Below are 22,801 nucleotides of genomic sequence, written 5' to 3'. Positions count from 1 at the left end.
ACAGGTTGCTTCATCTTCCCAGCTTCTGCTTTGTATCATGGTGTTACATTAAAATATAGACTGCACTACATGTGTATAATGTATGCAGAGAAGTTATTAAAATGAATTTGATTAAGGAAATATACTTAACATAAGAAATAAGAACTGAGAAGCATAATAATATGCTAAACTATCAAACATTTGTCTGGTGGCTTTTTTAGTGTGTGTGTGTGTGTGTGTGTGTGTAAACAAGGCCCAGAATGGAGGAAAACAACAGGAAGTCCATTTAAATGAGGAAAATGAGGAAACAGCCGGTTTAATTTGTATTTGTACCTGTGGGCAGTAGCCGTTCATCACAATTCATTAGAACGGTTCTCACACACACACACACACACTCACAAACACACACGCGCGCACACACACACACTCACACACACACACACACATAGAGAGAGAGAGAGAGAGAGAGAGAGAGAGAGAGATAGAGAGAGAGAATGGAATAGAATGGAATAAATGCTATATTCTATATTGTATCAGAGGCCTGTGTTTTGAAGTCAGCAGCTGTGTCTGTGTCAGCTTAAAGTCTTTAGAAGTTATCTAGCTTCAGTCAGCCAAACATTATCACTTTGAGCATAATTAATATCGTGACAGAGGTTAACAGTAGTTTAAGTCATTTTGATCTTTTTCACACCGGGAGGGCACTCGTTCACATAAAAATAGGCGGGGCTAGCACAAAAATATGGAAAATATGAGTCCAAAAGTGGAGAAAATGAGTGCAGCGTACTCTGGCTATGAAGAGCAACCAGTGCCAGGCAGGGTTTGGTTTAACAAATGCTACAAATGCTAAAAGTAACAGGCTCACTGCTGAACTGCTGTCTACTGAGCCCTAAATCCTATCTCTGTGTACAGCCCTAAGAAGACGTGAAGGTGAATCTGTCTCATTCATAATCCCCCCCCCCCGAATCACACACACACACACACACACACACACAGAGCAACTACTACATATTTCCACTGCGCTTCAGTTGGTTCCTCTCTGGCCTGTGTGGCTATACATTTTCCTGCCACTCATCGTACAAGCCCCTTCTTACGTTTTCACGTTAAGTACAGCAGCTGAGTCCGGTCCAAGACGCGTCACGCGGCGGTCCGGGGCCCGGGCGGAGCAGAAGGTAAGACAGGTCGGTCAGCGGCGAGCAGAGAGAACGAGGGATGAATCTTTCATCATGTGGCATTATTGCCTCTTGCAGGCAGCCCATCTATCACACGCTGCTGACAGGACGGTATGAGAGTGCTGAGCCTTCCCTATTACCGCTCTCCCAACTCTGCCTCATCTATCTCGCCCCGGCGTTTCGCCAGCACGCCGACGCCCTAACCCACGCCGTGCTGGGGCACAACTTATCCCCCGCCTTTCACCCTTCCTCTTCACCTAAACCTAAAACTGCTCCGAGACAGACAGACACCTCTCCTTCAACAAAGGCCTCCACAAAAGCTAGTGTTGCTGTAACTGAGTTTTATTTTTTACCACACGCAGGTAATAAAGACTGCAGGTAACTGACTTCTGGAGCAGATGACGTGGACCAGATTTGGGAGGGGGAGGGGAGAGGAGGGGGGACTGACAAAGCCGTCTCCCTTTGTCTGTTGGAGTAACGGAGGAGTGATCCCTCTCTCTCCTACACCTGTGTCAACACAGAGGTGACGGATGTTCAGCCGTCATCTGCCGTCTCGCACCGGCGTTTCAGTGCTCCCATAAAAGGGATCAGCAACACACACAACACTGTGTAGCGTATGGTTCCCTTACGTTGAATCAGTAGGAACATTCCACCGTGTTGGATTTATTAGGAAGCTGAGTGACCTCAGCCAAAAGTCAAAGCTGTCCAATAGGAGAACAGCTTAGTAACATTCCTAAAGGCCAGTCTTATCTTTTGGCTCCAGTTCTCTATCTGAGAGATACCGCTCTATGGATTATCCATGCCGGTTAACACACACACAAACACACACACACAAACACACACAGAGACCTTGTGTAGAGAAGGAATATGATAATATAAACGAAAATGTAACCCAATTCTTTTGTTTTTCATCGCCTTTTTTTTTTTCAAAGGACGCTTCCTGTGTTGACATTTCTGGGGGGTTTTTTTGTTTGTTTTTTTCCCCGTTATTTATTTACTGATTTATTTATTTACTTACTTACTTATTTATTTATTTCTCTTATGACAGTGGAAAATGTTCCCTTCCCGATCATTAGGAGACGTCACCCGCTGTAGGACTATCAGACTTTAAGCGTGTCTCTCTCTTCTGAGAGCGGATGTGTCAGCTGGGACGCTTTCTTCAGGGGGATTGAGCTGACAGGTGTGCGTGTGCGTGTGTGTGTGTGTGTATGCACATGGGGGGGGGGGGGGGAGTAGAGGATGTTAATCTACTTTTAAGCGAATATCACTGTCTCTCTCTCTCTCAGTGGGACAGGGAGTGGGGGTGTGGGGCTGACAGGCGTCTGCAGGGCCAATCAGACGGCTTGTTTAGGATGGCTTGGCACTCAGGGCTCGGCTCCTTACTGGCACAAACCAGCAGGAGATGACAGCACACCATCCAAAGTCATTAAAGCGCAGAGAGTGGAGTCAAACACACACACACACACATATCACCTCACAACCGATTGTATGCCACATACAGTTGAATACTTTACTATAATTTTTCTGTATGAATATATTCATAAAATAAAATAAATATAACATTTGAAAATCTTAGGACATTAAAGAAATGAGGTCTGAATTCTTAAAAAATAAAGCCGTTACAATGCAGAAGACTCATTTATTTATTAAATAATTTAACAGGGACTTCTATGCTTTTCTATCTTTTTTTTTCTGTCTTTTTATTCTTTCTGCTCTGAAAAGACGTAACAAATGCACTGGACTCACTGGGCGTTTGTTTTGAATTTGTCCCTATGAGCAGCTTTGTCAATAAATTTTATTTCCAGCAGCAACGGTGATGACGGTATTACTCAGAAGAACTCTGGCAGCTACACCAGCCTCGTGACAAACGCAATTGTGTTCCACCATGTTTTTTCTCTCCTTTTTTTTTTTTTTCCTATCCTCCACTACTGCTCGGGGACATGTGGATCAATACTCCTTTAGTGAAAGAATTCGCTACTGAAATTTTCATTTGTTACAAAGAGGACCAAAACAGCCCCAAAGCAGTCCCTGTCACTTCCTGTTAGGAAGAAAACTTGCTAATAAACTACTACCCTTAGGTCATTCGCGACAACGGTCTACTTCCTGCCAGCTTCCATTAAAGACTGCCCATATCTATGGCCTAAAAATTTCTTTTAAAATTACCATCTTTTGTATCCTTGTAGCGGCATGTCAGCTTTCAAACGCTACTGAGATATCGAAGCTGTCACTGCAGTTAATATTCAACCGGACTTCAGTACTGGGGTTCCGCGTGCACTATGGCCTCTGGCAACAATAAAAAAAAATTCTTTTATACTCACTTTCGATAAACACAAAATGCCCTCCTCTCCGTTTTAGAGGCGTGAAAGGGAGAAGAAGAGAGGAAAAGAAGCCAGAGGGGGTTGTATTTGTTAACGTAGCATCTGGCCACAGGTGCACTGAGCCATTGTGAGAACGCTAGAGCGAGACGCTACAGTGAGTGACAGTTCAACCTGGAACTGCCGTGACAGAGCTCGAATACATTAATTCAAACAACCTGTTATCGCTCCGATCTGTTTTCCAATTAAACATTTCAGTACATCCCACAATCCTAAAAGCAAATGACCACTTTAAAAGCTTTTTTTTCCCTCTCTGTCTATCTTTTTATATATTACGCGGAGAAGAGCGGCTCTGTTCACTTTTCATGCAGTTTTAACAAGATTAATATTTACTTCTTGGTATATTGGTTTTATGGCCGTCTGACCGAATTAAGCATTTAGTCTTGGCTTGGCCCTCTCCTCGTGTAAGCCCTACTTACATAAACATACTGTCCACGTCACAACCACTCAAAAGTCTTTAGATTTGTTCTACCCCATGGGTAATCATGTTGATTTGAGCATCATTCCACTGCTTTTTACCCCACTTAAAGGAACAGCTGCAGTTTTTCAGTTTCTGTGTGTGTGTGTGTGTGTGTGTGTGTGTGTGTGTGTGATCTGTTGTGGGTGAAAGGAATTAAGCTGAATGTACAAATACAGCATTTAAGCAAATGATCCCGCATTTTAAACGATTATCTTTTTCACAGTTTGGTTTCTAATCCATGAAAAACATATGTTGGGGTGTATAAAAAGTATATGGATTAAATCAGATTTGAATAAAGACACTGATAAAGTGTTTTGGTTTGACACCATTAATTCGACAGTGTACCATTTTTGGTTTCATTGCAGCAGCATACTGGAAGCCAAACGTCTCTCATTTGAGTGAGTAATTCTCTAATTATTCTGTTTATTGACAAATATTCATTAACTCAAAAAAGACATCAACAAATGAACAAACAGAAAAGATGATAGTAGCTGATAGTCCCTCTCTCTCTCTCTCTCTCTCTCTCTCTCAATAGATAGATATACAGATAGATAGATAGATAGATAGATAGATAGATAGATAGATAGATAGATAGATAGATAGATAGATAGATAGATAGATAGATAGATAGATAGGTGTGTGTGTGTGTGTGTATGTGTATGTGTAGCTGTATTTGTGCAAAGGAACAGAGAGACAACAAACATACCTCTGACAATGAGGGCAGCAAAATTGGACACCCCAGAGCCTCTTTCTGACTGAGTGACACATCGGTACAGATCTTGGTCCTGATTGGTCACTTCCTTTAGCCTAAATGAAGCTGCAAACCTCCTATGATTAATATATTTTGTCTCAGCCACTGGTATATCTTCTCCATTCCTCCTCTGCAAGAGGGAAAGCGAGAAAGAGAGGGAGAGAGACAGAGACAGAGAAACAAAGAGACAGAAAAAGAGAGATGCTATCATCTTTCAAAACTATTTTCATTCATCGGTACAGTAATTCAGGGATTCTGACACTCAGTGCATTTAACAAATACATGTATACATACACACGTACATACATATATCCGTACACACACACACACACACAGTCCACATAAGTAAATATTGCTGAACATCAGAACTTAATATTCTCTGAAAATGAGCGCTTGTCCATCACCATGGTGATTAATTGGCGAAAGGCCAGTTTATCCATCCTGGGCTGTAAAATTACACCGTTGAAACCCCTAATTCCTTATCTGTTTCATTGTGCCACTCCCTGTTAAATCTGCACAGGGAGAACATTCTCAGACAAGTGTGGGACAGACTGCAAGGGAGGTTTTTTCAACTCGCTCGTCTGGCGTTAAGGGAAAGGTCACTTAGCCTGCCACAGTTTACACACCCTGTCATACATGACTGCTTCTGTCTCCCTCCCCCTCTCTCTCTCTCTCTCTGTCTCTGTCCAACTCTCTCCTTCTTCACACTCGTTCTATTCCCATCCCTATCCCTCACTTTCCTATCATCCTCACCGTGTCTCTCCCTCCCTCTTCCCTCTCGCTAGTTCTGTCTCTCTACCTCCATCTCCAACCTGTCTTCTCAGGTCATCACAAAGCAGCAGGGGGGTTTCATTACTAACCCAACACACACACACACACACACACAGCCCACTGACACAAATATCATTAGGTGGTGTAGAGTGAAACGGATGTTGGACAGAAACAGCACCAACAGGAGAAAACTGGAGTGAGAAAATTGAAGCAGAGGAATAGGGAGACCTTGAGCTGAGCTATGGATCTCTCTCTCTCTCTCTCTCTCTGTCTCTCTCTCTCCCTCTGACGGTTTCCATTCTAATAGGCCAGATAGATCTTCAGTCTAAAAATCCCACCCTTTGGCAGCTGTCGCAATAAACACCAGCAAAACCTTTATGGTCTACATTTGGTTTAGAATTCTAGCCTGACACCATGCTTACCTGAAGCCACAGTTTGTTATTGACGGCATCACGGACAGTGGCGATGCACTGAAACGTGGCATTCTGGCCGGCGTTCACCTCCACATCACCCAGACGCAGAAAATGAGGGGATTTATCTAAAAGAAAAAAAATGAAATCACACATTGAAACAACAACAACAACAACAACACCCAAAACAAGCATTGCAGCTTCCATAAACAAGCTGGTAACATGACGGGATCGATAAAAGGCACAGTTCCACTACATAAAACATCAACCATGTTAGCTGCCAATGCTAATGACCACTAACCGTCTCATTCATCTACTCTAACACTTCCAGCAAAGGTTGAGTGTTTTTCAGGGGGGATTTTTTTGTTTGTTTATTTATTTATTTTTTTTTTGGATTTCAGAAAATGGATCTCATTTTTATCCTAGTCTGATTTACTGAAGGTTTGCTTCAAGTTAACACTGCAAACCTTAAGCAAATAAACAAATAAATAAATAACACAAAATTACTTATTTCTTTTATGTAAAATGCATGCCCTGTTATTCTAAGAGGACTGCTCGGCATTGGACGCAAGATGTTAATAAACACTGGAAATTAAGAGAGAATATTAAAAAGTAGTTCTGGAGCGCTAAATTATTCATGCTGATTTGGCTGAAACACAAAAGCAGATGCCCTGTCGCATTCTGGAGTCGAGCCAAAGGCAAGAGAGAGCTAAGGGAAGTCTGAGAAACGCGCCGATAAACATCTCTGACTAGACTAGTGTGAATGGAGACGAATGAGAAACCGGTGCTCTGTCAGCATAGTAATCAGACCCGGTGGGATCCATACATAGAGTTCTTGTGGATATGGACGTCAAACAATCAGGTCAAATCAAAACATCATGTGACCAGCAAGGCCTAGCATGTCACATTTATTCACTCATACAGTGTCAAAGATTTGAAGAAATATTCTCTGTGAAAAACATAAAAGTACGGTTTAAATGTGTTTCTTCCATAAATTAAAAAAATAAATAAAAGAATAAATTGAAAGAGTAAATTTAGCTTTGCGGGGGAAACTGTCTGTAGATTTTTTGTTTTGTTTTTAATTAGTGTCTTTAGTTCTCTGTCTTGCAATCTTTTTTTTTTCCCCTACGTATTTTGAATGAAAGGGTATTTTTATTCTATAATCCGGTAACTAATTAAAATCCCAGCCCTTCAGATCATCCCACAAATTAGCCCCATAGACTCTTGTGAGAAAATGTTTTTTTATGACTTTAAACCTATCACCACATACAGGAACAGAAAATGTAATAATATAGCACAGCTCAGTCAGTTTGACAGGTTTGATAGCTGATCTACAGTAAGAATAGAGAAAATGACGAGAGGAGGGAAAAAAGAGGATGAAGAGCAGAGAAAATCTGGTTATGCCACCAGTAAGAAAGGTCACTACCAAAGCAGAGTATGGAAGCATGAACGGTACAATCAGATTGGGAGTGAGCTAGAGAGAGAGAGAGAGAGAGAGAGAGAGAGAGAGAGAGAGGAGTGGGTGAGAGAGTGAGTGAGAGAACACGAGAGAGAGAGAGAGAGAGAGAAGTGGATGAGAGAGTGAGTGAGAGAACGAGAGAGTGTATGTGAGAGAGAGAAAGTGACAGAGAGAGAGAAGGAGTTTCTGAGATCATTATAGACCAGTGTATTCAAGTGAACCACACACTAGCCTATATCACATCTTCTCACACACTGCTGATTTTCACTGTGGGCGGGTTGGTGTGTGTGTGTGTGTGTGTGTGTGTGTTGGGGAAGGGGGAGGGGGGTAGTCATCTTAGCCTGTTTCTGACAGAGGTGGGACCTGAGCAACACAGGCAGTAATATACCCAGCTGAGAAGCCAGGCTAAGTAATTATGATGAGTCCAATGAGGGCAGAGGAAAGGAAAAAACACACACACACTACACAGTACTGCTGTGTCAGAGGAGCAAAACCAAACAGGCACAGTCATTTCTGAAGCCTCGAAATGAGAAAGGAGCCGAGATGTGGCCCCAGCGCTGGCTGTCAGGTCCTGGAGTTTGACTTATTGGATGCATCATGCATCATCAGGACCTCACTGAGGAACACAAAGGTAGCTCAGCCCCGTCAGCTATGAGAGAGATTTCAAACGACAGGACCCACGTTCCCATCAGAGCGGTTTAACAAACCTGTTCCCTTCTCTAACATGAACTCACTCAGCCTTAGCAGTCAGAGAACTTCATAACGAATATGATTTGAAAACAGAAAGAAGAAAGATCGCAAAGCCGTGTTTAAAGATGAGTTCTTAGCTCTGACCCAGGTTCAAATCGCAGTGCCGCTGCTACTTGTTTGACAGGGCCTCCACACAGATACAACTGGTAATGGGTAATGTTCACAGGTGGGAATTGTCTCCCCATCGCTGTAACAGTGACTCCAATTGGTTGGTTTTGGGCATCAGATTAGTGGTGGAGGAATCTGGGGAACATGACATGAACCTCTGTGTGCTTTACAGCCTCTCTAGTGAAGGAGACCTGTGGTAATCTGTGCCCCCCCCCCCTCCCCTTGGCCAACATGCGGGTTGTGCACGTGACAGGGAACAGAAAGGCAAAGGAATTGGTCATGACTACGTTGGAGAAAGGAAAAAGGGTCTAAAAAGGTAAAATAAGAGTTCTTCTCTAAAAGCAGAAGCTGTCAAATCTGAACCTCAAATGAGACTTATAATGAACCTAGCAAAGGATAAAAAAAAAAAAAAAAAAACGGAAAAGCTCACCCTTGGAGAGGTAAGATTTTAGGTAAGATGCTCTTGGTTTCCACATGACTTTTTTTTTTTAGTTGCTATATCTGTCCAGGCTCAGTGTTGCCCAGTGAATACAGGGCCACTGAATTACTGTTGAGTGGCTCTCTGTGATGGGGTTGTGCTCTGTGCGGTATGGGGTCTTTTAATAGCAGGCCAGACGTGCTGAACCACCGTTACCAAAGCGCGTGGGTTCACCGAGACCAGCTGTCATCGACCCGCCGATCGTAATTGCCTGTCATGACTAATCAACGGCACCGTGTGTTATAAGGCTTTATAACGGAGTTCAGGAAAGATTATAATTTTGCTTAAGAGCGGACCCCCCGGCTTCTGAAAGCACCGTCTCCCGCTGCTCAGACTATTAATTGCAATACCCTTTTCCATTATGTCGCCTAATCCCTCCATTTCTACGTGGTCGTGCCTGAGAAACGTTGACTTTTTGGATATCTGAACTCCCCTGCTGAGGTTTTTGTTGTGCTGCAACACAGCTAATGCTAACATTCCTGTTTTAAGGAGAGCTGGGAAATAAACATGCACGAAAAAAAAAAAATCATGAGGTGGTTAAAGATGTTCTTGCATAAGAAAAATACTACTTCCCAAACTGAAACAGAGGCAAATCGGATCACGAAAAGATCCAAAAAGATCAAAAAGAGACCAGGAAAGGCTGCATGCTTGCTGATAGCCATATGGTGAGGACAAAAATATGAGTAACATGTCTGCTTGGACTCAGTGCCAATCAGTTGACTTGTTTCAGAGACGTCTGACAAGTTTTATGACACGATGGATGATTTTACGATTTGATGGATGTCACAAGGTAGAACTCAAAACAGCCCCGCCATTCTCTCGTCTGTTAGTTGCGTCATCGGAAATCCTATTGGAACGGGATTTTTTTTCTCCCTCTACGCAAAAATCTTCCTTAATTTTTTTTTTCTTTTTTTTCTTAAATAGCTAAAATGCCTCAGGTTAAGTCCCTCTGTCACACAAATACCAAAAAGAAGAAAAAAGCCATGAGACCATGTAAATCATCATCCTTCATATCCTGCATTTCTTATTTGTTTATGTATTTATTTCTGTTGGAGGTTACAAACAGAGGTCCACCTCTTCCATTATCTCAGTCTGCCTCGTCTCGCACGGAACGGAGGTGTACCTTCCAACTAATCTTCATTTGCCAGGCAGAGACGAGTCATCAGCGCAGGTGCGAGGGGGGCGGTGGTTAATTAAGGCTGGGTCTGTTTACTCACCGCACGGGTAGCTCAGAACCTGGATGTCATCAATCGCAATGAAACCCGACTTCCCGCCCGACACCTCCGCCTCAAAGATGACCTGTCGAAAAAACAAAACGGGAACAGGGAGAGAGGGGATTTTTTTTTTTTTACGGCTTTCATTACGGAACACACTTTCAACAATCCGTCATTCCATCATTCCATCGTTCTCCTGCATGTCTGGCACAGCGCAAACGGACATATTCGTCCTGTGGGTTCTCTGGTGAGCTTTTTATCATGTGTATTTAAATGTCCTGACACAGCTCTTATTCTAAACAAATCTTTCACTCCTTATTTGATATGGGCATTAAACTACAGCAATGACAGGGTCATTACCATTACATAATATCATTTAGTTGACATGTATCTTCATGACCAGCAATGTCATGTCTATGACTGTTTACACCATATGACACAGTTGACAGTATGTCAGTAGCAGTGACATGGTGAAGCAACAGGGAGGTATCCTCTGTCATTTGTCAGAATGCAAACTCCACTACATCTCACAGCAACTATGTGCGGACATGACACCTCATGGCAGGCGCTGTCACATCCAGGACTCTGTCATTCACATATTACACAGGTTAAATAAAGTGGTACTGAATATACATGAGTATTAATACATAATAATGAGATTAACAATTTTAATGGAACACATTTGTATCATTGAGTTATTACAAGAAAGGTCAGCATTTTCACAGTCACAAATTTATATTGAATTTTTTTTTTATATATTAATATATTTGCATCGTGGTGATATATGGCACATTACAGAAACTGTTACAGCATTTTCACTGTCAGAATCAGTCATTTCAGTTTTTAGTTTTAAGTTTTAACCGACTAAAATTATGATAATGTGTAGGCTAGCTCCTCATAGCTTATCTTTACTTTCAACTTTAAGTGACTTTCTCACTGCAATTATCAAAAGTGATGACCATTTCTTCCCTCAAGTAGTTTTACGAGAGCAAGCTCTTTAAAAACTGACATTTTCAACCGTGAGTCAATGCACTGAAAGACGTTTAAATCATACTCTGTATCCCAGCTATCCATTTTTCCTTCCCTCTCTCTCTCTCTCTTTCTCTCTCTCTGTCTCTCTCTCTGTCTGTCTGTCTGTCTCTCTCTCTCTCTCTCTCTCTCTCTCTGAAGAACAGGGAGTCAGTGGGTGATCAGATCAGTGCTCTTAGACACAATGGCCATTCTCAGAACAGCCTCTAGAGCCAGTGTCTGAGTGAGGGGCTAAATGACAGGTGTCCGTTTCCCAGCGCAAAAATTAGCCTGTCAGAACGCTCATTACTGCACCGCCAACGTCACGCTAATCACAGGGCCATTACACACTGCCAATCACATGCCGACACGCCAAAAGACTGAGCAGCCGCACACATTCAACCAGCTTCCATCATTAAGACAATTCCATAAAGGTCACATACACAAAAGAAAAGGTTTGAAAACTATTCAAAAAGAGGGATTATTCAAGGATGTAACTGACTCAAATTTCCTTACAAAATAGTGTGACGTGTCATCACAAGTATCTAATTAAAAAAAAAAAGATATATAGAGTACATTTTTATTAGTCCATGATTTAAATTCAAAATCTAAGATCAAGTATCAGCCACTCTAATCATTGTCTCTTCCTCCCTCCCTCCCTCTCTCTCTCTCCATCCCTCTCACTCTCTCTCCTCTGTTTCTCTGTGTTCTTTTGCTGACCAAAAAAAGGTACATTCAGCAGGGGCCTCTTATCACCCCTTGCAATAAATCTTGTTTTTTTCCTTTTTTCTTTAAGGATTCAAGAGATCAAATACATAACTACATGTCTTCAGTCTAGTACTGACCCCATGAGTAATCGTCCGCAAAGTCTCTAAAGAAAGAGGCAGAGAGAGAGAGAGAGAGAGGCCGTTTCAATTAGAGTTCATCAGGCCATCTGCACCCTGTGCATGAAGGGATATTGATAGCATTTTGCTTTTAGCCCAGATTCATAACCTTTTAAGTGATTTCTCTACAAATGCGTCTGACATTTATAAAACAAATCTTAAGCTCGCTCTTTGGCAATAAATGGGCCAGTGAGCCCATTACAATGGAAATCTTCACAAGAGCCCGTCTTTGGAGTCTCTCTCTCTGTCTCCGTCTACGTCTCTGTCTGTCTGTCTCGCTCTCTCTCCAGCGATGGCAATGAAGTCTTCACATATTTGTACATGAATATTCACGTATTCATATATATTGACTGTAATGCTCTTAAGAGGTGTACGGTTTAAACTGTAACATAAGTTTGTTTGAACTGAAAGTGCCTGGGTGGAGTGGTTTGAGGAAATTTGAAGCGGAAAAAATAAGAAAAAAAAAGGACCATTCTTTTCTGAAGTTAACAGTGAGTGGGAAAGAACAGAGCACTTATTTACGGACCTGAGGATGGTGCGATTTTCTGCTTTCATTTGAAAAGAAGAAAGTAAATACTGTTATTGTAAGTTGTTGGAACAACTTGACAAAAAAGTGAAAGGAAGGACCAGGAGAAAAAAGAACTTGGTGTTGTCTGTCAACCTGCATTAGAGCAATTCTTTTAAGTGATTCTTTTCTTTTTCTTTTAAGCACATTCACACAAGCAATACAGTGCCTTGGACACCTAGAACCCAGAGACAGAGACTGTACATGTGAAAGAGAGAGAGAGACAGAGACATAGAGACAGACAGAGAGAGAGTGGGAGTATTCACTTCAGAAACTGAAAAGCAGAAGGTCATTTAACATTAAATATCTTCCTACCTTACTTACTTCGGGGGGTGTGTGTGTGTGTGTGTGTGTGTGTGTGTGTGTGTGTGTGTGTGTGTGTTTAAAGACAAATGCCCTCACTAGACTTGACCAATAGCATGTGCTGATAGTTTAAGTCAAAGTGAAACAACTGCATTGTAACACTAACACGTTTACACTACCATTAACACAACATTTACCCTACAGTCTCCATCAAGTCAAATCCCCATTTAGGACTCCAATCTCACTTTCTATCCTGGCCACTCTGGATGGCCCACACAGGCCTAGGGTTGTTTAAAACTCTGTTCGTGTGTTTGGAGAGGACACCTGGATGAGGATTTGGCTGGGGGGAGCGGGGGGTGTCGGGGGGAGGGGCAGGGCCAGCAGAGTTATGGGCTGAGAGTCTGCTGTCGAAGTGATGGCAGATGGGCAAAAGCGAGTGGTTTCCTGACTGAAAAAGACGCATATGGAGTTCACAGAGACCGGAAAGACCAGATTGGCCTGTGTGTGTTTGCGTGTGTGTGTGTGTGTGTGTGTGTGTGTGTGTGTGTGTGTGTGCGCGTATGTGTGAGACCTAAGTTAAACACCTATTTTAATAACTGGGCGCTGTCCCAGCATTCTACAGGGCTGCTTCACCTTGTGTCCTAGTTACTACAGTTCTGTCAGCACTGTGTATATTAAACCAATACCAAACAAACACTATGTAAATGTCTTATAGAGCATAAATCAACACTGCCATTTATCCTGTTAATTAAGAGAGTAAAGGCCTACTTACTCAAATGTTTAAAATACCTAATTGACCTGGCTCTGTGTGTGTGTGTGTGTGTGTGTGTGTGTGTGTGTGTGTGTGTGTGTGTGTGTGTGTGTGTGTGTGTGTGCGCGTGCTTTATAAGCATCTGTTTGTGAGGTAGTACGATAACATGTGTTCATGTCAAAATGAATTACAAAGACTCATAGAGAACAACAGTGATTAAAGATGTCCATTTCTGCACTCTAGAATGAGACAGAAACATGAGTAACCATCAATCACATTTCTACTGAATACATAAATGACTCTTAGCGGTCCTGCTAGCTGGGCATTAAATGATGAGACATTGATTACAACAGTCTCAGAGGCTGTCTCAGGATCAATAGCACTTTAGAGAAAAGCATCAGTTGGAATGAGAATGCTATCAGTGAGTCTGGGAGCAAACAGGAGAGACTGTGTGTGTGTGTGTGTCTACAGCACACACTCCAGAGGAATGACAGAATGAAGAGAAACAATAGTTCTTTTTCTTTCCCTCACACCCTCCCTCTCTCTGCTATTCCTCTAGGAGAGGAAGAGTGGAATTGCTGAATGTATATTGGTAAACGACAAACCCTGTGAGGACAACGGCGCATGAAGAGAAAAAAGAGGGCGATGGTGTGTGTGTGTGTGTGCAAGGTATTTTCTAGACAACTACCTGTATTCTGCTTGCTCGAACAGATATTGTGGCATGGGTACTATATGAGTCAGTTTATCTGAAGTATTTCACTTGCAAACCACTGCTGTTAGACTGGAAAAACAACTGATTTCAGTTTCACAACGCCACAGCATCACTCAACATAGCTATGTATGTGATTGTGTGTGTGTTTGTGTTAAAAAAGCACTAAACATACACACACAAAACAGACACTCACAAGCACTCAAACACACATACATACACACACACACACACACACACGTGCACGTGTCCGTCACCCATCAGCCATCCTGATACAGAGATACAAGCTGCTTTCTCATCAGTCTACCTGTCAGGAGCCTAGAGAGAGAGACTGACAACCCAAGCCTCTCCCAAAAAACACACACACACATGTATCCATACAAAGACACACGCATGCACGCACACACACACATGCACACACACACACACATTAGCATTTAGTGTGCTGATCATTACCATAGCACTCTCAGAGTAAACAATGTCAGAGAGAAGCTGACAATTGATACAAATGTGATGCTGGGCGGAAGCTTTTATTCCTCCGTTCACAGGCATGAGGTGTCATTCATCATTTCTGTTAATGTGAACTAGAGTGTTTTCTTTGAGAGAGAGAGAGAGAGAGAGAGAGAAAGAGAGAGAGGGAGGAAGGGAGAGAGGGAGGCAGACAGAGAGAGAGGGAGAGACACAGAGAGACAGACAAAGGGATGGAGAGAGACAGAGAGAGAAGGGAGAGAGAGGCCGAGAGAGAGAAATATCCTATTTCCAGCCTGTGCAGTGCCATAGCCTTCTCTTTAGGATGGCCCATTAGAGACAATATATTCTGGCCTCCGTGTTGCTGTATACCCATCCCTCACAAACAGCCAACACTAGGCACATTCATCTCTTCACTGAGCAGGGGTAATCACTCCTTCTCTCTCTCTCTCTCTCTCTCTCTCTCTCTCTCTCTCTCTCTCCCTCTCTCTCGCTCTCTCTCTCTCTCTCTCTCTCTCTCTCTCTCGCACAGATCAATCGCAATCCATCATTTCAGCTGCCGACGGAGCAGTTGTTTGACTTAAGAGCAGAGAAAAGACAGGCCTGGCTGTATGGGAGAAAAGAGCTCTTTAGAGAGTGAGAACATGCTTTAACGAGGAGGAAAAATGAGAGTCTAACTTATTGACTTTAATTGTTTCCTTATTCCCATCAATGCCAGGCTGATGTAGAGTGATTGGTGTAAACGCGGGCCGTGTAAGAAGGCAGTTGATGGGAGGACTTAAGGAGAAAGATCTTCAAAAATGTGATTTAAAGACAAAACCCAGGAGTCATCATTCACTGGAGTCAGGTTAGGACGTAACGACAAAGAGAAAGAGAAAGAGAGAGAGAGAGAGAGAGAGAGAGAGAGAGAGAGAGAGAAAGAGAGAGCATGCAAAAGAAATTGAGAGAGTGGGAGACAAAAGAGAGAAAGGCAGAGAAAGTAAAAGGAAAAGAGAAAGAAAGAGGGAGAGTGTATCAGCGGCGGTAGGCTGAAGATAAAGTGTCCTTTCTGTCTCACCTCTGAACGCATTAAATCAAGTCAATAGCTAGAGTGTTTCCAATCACTTTAATCACCCTAAGAATGCACCATTAAAACTGATTATCTGCCTCTAATGCTCTTTTCCAGCCTGCATTGATAAGAGCTGTGTACAAGATCAGAGAGGTCCCGCCACCGTACACTCAACACACTCCCACTGCTTGATAAAAGCTTCAGTTTTATCACAAATGAAATAAACAGTCGAAGAGTCTGTATTCACACCACGACATCGGAGAGGATGAAGAGGATACTACTCTCTCTCTCTCTCTCTCTCTCTCTCTCTCTCTCTCTCTGCAGTTCATGTCATTTGTTTCTCTAATGAATAGAAAGAGAAGTGCTGATTAAGGGATGTTGATCTCCAGTATTGTTCATGTAGAGGTCACAGAGAGAGAGAGAGAGAGAGAGAGAAATATGGGAATATTCAGACCTCATTAGAAGGTTGACACTTAATTTAAAACCATTGATTTCGTGTACCTCACACTACTACTGCTGTGGAAAGAAAGCATTCTGTCTCACACAGAGAGGAGAAAAGAAGCAAAAAAAGAGAACAGAGAAGAGGAAAAGAGAACAGAGGAAAAGAGAAATGAGGAGAGGAGAAGAGAAAAAGTGAGTCGGAAGACCATAAAGGAATTCCAGAGGAAGTGTTCAGGGTTTAAGCCCTGTCCCTTAGGCAGAGCGACTTTACACAGCATATTTACAGAAGAAAATTATTCATTATCAAATAATTATCAGAAAGACTAAACCACATATGAATGAATCCCATCATCTGGCATGGGAAGAAAAAGGGAACTATTCTCAGATGTCTCGTTTGAGATTACCTCACCCCCATACACTGGCATGATTTCTGACTATCTAGTACTTAATAATGGAGGATGAAAATGTTCTTGCCACATATTAAATCTATTCCCTTTGACATGTGTAATCAGCACTTGTATTCATGTCATTTACGTTCATGTAAGAAGGAATATTTACATTTCCCCCGATGGTGATAAATCCTAGAGGAAAATCTTGACTTGTCAATCACATATCGCACCACTTATTACAGTGGAGAGGGAAAAAAAAATAAAACAAGTCCATAAAGCAAACTGCCAGAGTCATCAGCCACTCTTATTAAGGACAGGAAACCCAGCATGTCTGGACGACTCTCACGGATGGACAGAACAGAGAGGGGGTGAGAAAAGAGAAAAAGAGAGAGAGAAAGGGAGAGAAAGAGGGAGAGAGAGAAGGAGCAGGAGTGAGAGAGAGAGAGAGAGAGAGAGAAGGAGCAGGAGGGAGAGAGAGAAAGCGAGAGAGAGAGAGAGAGAGAGAAGGAGCAGGAGGGAGAGAGAGAGAGAGAAGGAGCAGGAGGGAGGGGAGGAGAGAGAGAGAGAAAGAGAGAGAGAGAGAGAGAGAAGGAGCAGGAGGGAGAGAGAGAGACAGAGAGAGAGATAGAGAGAGAGAGGGAGCAGGAAGGAGAGAGAGAGACAGAGAGACAGAGAGAGAGAGAGAGAGAGAGAGAGAGAGAAGGAGCAGGAGGGAGAGAGAGTATGAGACACAGAGGGTGAGAGATGAACAGGCCTGACAGGCCAGCGCTGTGTCTCTTCATCAGTGTCTCCCTCTAATAGTGAGATTTATTAATTAGAGAGCCATGACTCCCAAATGATACTTAATCCCCCACGCGTTTGGTCTTCTCTCTGCCGCCTGCCACCGTCACAACTCGCCCCTGTGTCTCTAAGGGTGCTGTTTCCATCACATCTTCATTAACAAAGACACCAACACACACACACACATCCGTATGCCATTTCCAGGGACCGTCATCTCAAAATGTCGCATATACACACACACACACACGCACACGCACACAGTCATTCAGACACACACAGACACACACACACACAGACAAACACACAGTCACTCAGACAGACATACACACACACCTCCGTATGCCATTTCCAGAGACGGTAATCTCAAAATGTCGTGTATACACACACACACACACACACACATCTCTGTATGCCACTTCCAGAGACGGTCGTCTCAAAATGTCGCCCATGCCAGTGTGGCACGGTGGTATGAGTCAGAGAGAGAACACACTGCTGTACTAGTGTAATGTGTGGATTCAGTATACATAAAGTTTCTTTTAGAAAGTTCCTGTTTCTGTAAACTCACTATGAAAGCATGGGGGGAGCAGTCCCTGCCAAACAACAAAGGCTCCGAACATGGTTCTTTAAAGGGCTTTTAAAATGATAGGCCAGGATATTCTACAGCTGAGAAATACACTTCCCATGATTCAACAGGAGCGTAAGTAAAAAGTGAATGCAACAGTGCAGTTCCCAGGTTCCTCATTCATATTTCATAAGTGATCAACCACGTAATGTATCCATATGACCAGAAGAGGCATTAAATCATTCCATTTTTATAGAAACACACACACAAACACACACACCTATACATAGGGAAAAGGCACAATTCAACAAATCTAAGCATCTGAAAAGGAGTTGGGGCTTCCTGTTTGTTTATACAGCACTAAATAACTCTTTTATTTCAGTCCAGCAGAGCTCTGTTATTTGGCTCAAATCAAATTCTTTTCAGTTAAGAAAGGGGAAAAAAATGGTCTAGTCTAGAAGATATGGAAGTTTCTAGAATCAGCAGCTAGATTCTGGTGTTCCTTCGTCTTCAAAAGTCCAAATCAAAGGCTATCAACTGATAATACTAATGATACCCAGTTCAGTCATTTCAAACACACACACACGCACACACACACACAGACACACACACACATGCAGAAAAATTGTGGGAGGACCAAAGAAACTGAATCTCAGTCATTCCTCCCAATTAGTCAGTAAACAGCCTGTCTTTCATTATTTTTTTACTCACTCTCTCACACACACACACACACACACACACACAAACACACACACACACACACACACACACACACACAATCAAAGACAGCAAAATGCAAATGAGCTTCATACAAACCATACTTTGGCACAGAGAAACACGTTCACACAAACAAATCCACTCTCTGAAAATCAGACACATATCAGATAAAACATTCTGAGAGGATGGATGGAGAAAAAGAGAGAGAGAGAGAGAGAGAGAGAGAGGGAGGGGGGGAGAGAAAGCACAGATACTAGGTGTTTAACAAATTCATAATCACAACCTTTCCTGGGATCACATCCAATTAATTTTTCAAGCTTTCGTTCTTCATCAAACCAAAATGAGCTCTGAATCTTTCAACCAATATTTTCAGTCACTTCAGAAGAGCAGAGCGAAAAAAAACAGCTAACTGACAGTAACAGACATTCAGCAGTGTGACTCCAGCAGAGAAAATAAACCCAATACACCCAGTGAAACTTTCTCTCCACGCATCCTCCACTCTTCGTCTTCATCCAGACTCGCAGGAGGAGTGAAAAAATACCAGTCCGTCATATCGTCCTGTCTTTAATGGGTCTTCACAGAGGAGGCCTGTGGCACCACCACTGTCACCCACGTCCAGTCCAAACAGTGCCGTCTTTGTGGCAGCAGAGGGAGGAGGAGGAGGAGGAGGAGGGGTGTGGGTGGATTGGGGGTGAGGGGGTGTTGTCAGGCTGTCTTCAGATGGCATGAAGTGATATGTATCTACGCTAGCCCTTCAACGCCCACCTCCTGATCCTGCTCTCCCCAGGCCCGTGCCCGCCCGAGTCCCGACACAAGACACCCAACATCTCCCTGCTCTCCTCGGCTCTCCTGAATGTCGGTCAGCGCTGATAAATCTGACAGGTTTCTGCCCAAAGCCTACACGCGCGCGCATACACACACGCACACACACACACACATATATACACACATGCACATGCGCATACACATGCGCACGCGCGCACGCGCGCACACACACAAATACACACACACAAACATGTACACACACACACTTACACACAGGCACACACACACAAACACACATACCAGTGGAACAGTAGGAAAACCAGACCCCATCTAGCCACAGAGTGGAAGAGAAATTCAGGCCTGTCACTCGAGGCAGAGAGAGAAAGGCGTAAATGAGGGCACACTGATGTCAATAAGAGGGTCAAGCACTCTGGACAAAGACACGAGAACACTGCTTAATTCTCTCTGATCAGGACATAGAGCAACAAAGAGTGAACACTGTATTTTTCAGAATGAAAAGTAAATTAGGTGTGACACTGAGTGTGTATGTGTGCATGACTTCATGTATGTGTGTGTGCTTGTGAGTGTATCTGTGTGTGTACACACATGTGCGTATGAGTGCCTGCGTTTGTGTGCATGCATGTATGTGTGTGTCAGTTTGTGTACGACTGTGTGTGTGCATGCATGCATGACTACGTGTGCGTGTGTGTGTGTGTGTGTGTGTGTTTGTATGTGTGATTGCGTGTGTGTGAGTGTGTGTATGTGTGTCTGCGTGTGTGTGTGTGTGTGTGTGTTATAGGTCTTTTATTCCCGTTCTGCTGATCTGTCTAGACACACGGCAATAATGCTCAAGCAGTTTAGACAGCGCCCACTCTCTCCATTTTCCCCTGCTAAATCCGCTATTGACCACCACTTAGAGCATCTCTGGCTCTTTTTTTACTCATACTCATCCACCAGCTGACTCACTAATTCACTCCATCCCTCACTCTTAAACTCACATTCAAATAAACTGCCATTCAACCAGACCTTTTCAACCTTCACTTGCTGTTCAGTCAGAAAAAAAAACTAACATAGACTGACCTTGCCACAAGTCCTGTAAAAATGGTTTAAGATGGTTTTAAGATTAAAAAAAAAACTACACTACTTTTTGTTTTATGATGTGTGACGCATAAGGGATGCCAAAACATGTGCTTCAGTGTTATTCACAATTGCTAAATTACAACAAATTTCACTGAAACCATATCTGATCAGAAGTAGCATGACTGAATTGTACTTGTATTGTGACATAACTGAGAGAGACCTCTAACTAAGACAGAGGCCTCTAACTAAGAAAGAGACCTCTAAGAGAGAGCCATAACTAAGAGAGAGCCTTAACGAAGAGAGACCTCTAACTAATGAGAGAGAACTCTAACTGAGAGAGGCAAACAGAATCCTGTTCCATTCACTGTGACCTGAACTCTAAGCCAGTGTAGCCTTTCTTTCACCGCTGTCTTGCTACCTTAAAACAAAGCCAGTGAGTGGGTTTTACTGCATTCCTCTGGCTGTGCGGTGGCTCCCAGATGCTAATACTGGAAACAATATGAGTGTACAAAGCCTAATACTCTATGGACTCAAATTTTGGCTGGTGAGTATATGATGCTGATTGCTTCCAGCTATAAGCATGCTAATATTAGCATCTTAAAACTCACCTGACACAACGAGAAGAACACATCAAATCCTCATCAAAAGAGCTATTTTAGGTATTTTCTTTTTTTAAACTAATTTATTTAAAGACCATAGCTTGAAACTGAGGAAGAATCAAAACGAAGAAAGGAGAGGTCATTTCCGAGCTGTGTAATAAAACCAATCCCCCATGACATTTAGAAATCTGTGGCAATGAACATATTTCCACTTGATCAAATCACTATCATTACAACATTTTGGGAATGTAAATAATCTAATAACATAGGCCCCTGTTTACTACAGGCAGATCACTGTGCATGCCTGATATGCTCTCTGCATAATTTGTTTTTATAATTCCCATTGTTTATTCTAAAATGTTCTTTGTGACTAATTTGAACATGTCAGCAAGGTAAAGCAACAAAAATATCAAGCATTTAAATTTCTGCTAATTCCACATCCCACACACATACGCACAAACTCTGCATTACTGAACATTAGATTTAAAAAAAAAAAAAAAATAGAAGTCACAAAAAGAAAAGCTTATGCTTTATAATATTTCACGAGACCGAATCTATATTACCTTTGATTCGCAGATTTGAACAGGGTCATTTGCATACCTGATATTCATTGGGCCAGAAGGTGCTGACTGCTAGCTCCGCCCTCAGCCAGTCTTTCCCTGTGTGACTTGTGACGTTCCAAATGGGATTGGCCAGGGGGCCTTTGTTCACCTTCACCAAGATGTTGAGGGTTCCTGGGCTGGACCCATCCTGACTGTACAGTAAGTAGTTGAAGTCGATGCAGTGAGTATCGTTTTCTTTCATGACGGGCAGCTGGAGACGAGCTTTCTCCCCAGCATCATGCTGAGAGGTGTCCACCATCATGTAAGACCCTGTGAGAGAAAGACCAAAAAAAAGAAAAGAGATGCATTGCTATACAGCATCTCAGAGGATACAAAGGGCATCTTTGATACGCCCCATAGAGACCGTAATGTGGTTCACAAAATTTTAAATATTACCCTCATAGATGCATATTTAATTCTGAGATTATCACAACCATATCTGCCGAGGAGAATGAGAAAAAAACCTGAAACAAATCTGGAAACCTTTTAAAAACCTGACCATGTAGTCATCTCATTAAAATTAATAGTTCCAGTTGGAAAGGCCAGATAAGAAAGTCTTTGTGAGTCTACGAGCGCAGTCGTAAATAAAGAAATACTCAAGAAGTTTCCGTTAGAGTTGATGAACACTTGATGTTGATTCGAGCACAGATTGACTGCTTGCCTGCATGTAAAAGCAAGACATCAGGTCTGTCCGCGGCCAGATTCACTCGCCATTTGTCACAAGGACGGTGCATCTGTTCACTACCGTTACCACGGAAGCCAAGGCTAGCGGTAGCTCCATTAATTCAGTTGGGTTTGTTATACCAAACGTCACAGCGCGCCAACAAATTTTTGACTAGCCGGGCGACTACTGCCGAGTTAACCACCATTTACAGGAATTCACCGTTGGTGCTGTGTGTGCGTGCGTTCTGCTTCTGCGACTATGACTAGAGGAGATTAACCGCCTGGTGGGACGTAGTTTTTCAAAACGCCGCAGTCTGTGCCTTGTATTTTTCATTTAGATCAAACATCAGATGGCTACTCCGAGAGCTCTGCTGCGTTTATATGATTTTGTGCCGCAACAGCTTATTTGGGAAGGTGCATTTTCAAATAATTGAAGCGCGACGCAGGGTCTAGATATTACATGGGGGGGGGGGGGGGGGGGGGGGGGGACTATGATTTGGTCTTCATTTAACGCAAAAAGCTTTTTCATTTGGCAGCAAATGC

General features: G+C 42.8%; 1 protein-coding gene across 1 annotated transcript in view; it reads right to left on the bottom strand.

Moving 5' to 3' along the window:
• Positions 1-22,801, bottom strand: part of ptprk (protein tyrosine phosphatase receptor type K) — a 124,999-nt gene that overhangs the window by 64,763 nt on the left and 37,435 nt on the right. Inside the window, exons 3-6 of the mRNA XM_030781213.1 lie at positions 21,594-21,865; positions 9,928-10,009; positions 5,928-6,043; positions 4,690-4,864 (exon numbers count right to left, since the gene is read on the bottom strand). Of these exons, the coding sequence (XP_030637073.1) occupies positions 4,690-4,864; positions 5,928-6,043; positions 9,928-10,009; positions 21,594-21,865 (645 nt within the window). The remainder of the gene's footprint in view (positions 1-4,689; positions 4,865-5,927; positions 6,044-9,927; positions 10,010-21,593; positions 21,866-22,801) is intronic.

Source organism: Chanos chanos, chromosome 8 (genome assembly GCF_902362185.1).
Source record: "Chanos chanos chromosome 8, fChaCha1.1, whole genome shotgun sequence".
Classification (NCBI taxonomy): Eukaryota; Metazoa; Chordata; class Actinopteri; order Gonorynchiformes; family Chanidae; genus Chanos; species Chanos chanos.
The sequence above is the reverse complement of the archived record's forward strand: the minus strand, read 5'-3'. Positions and strand labels throughout refer to the sequence as shown.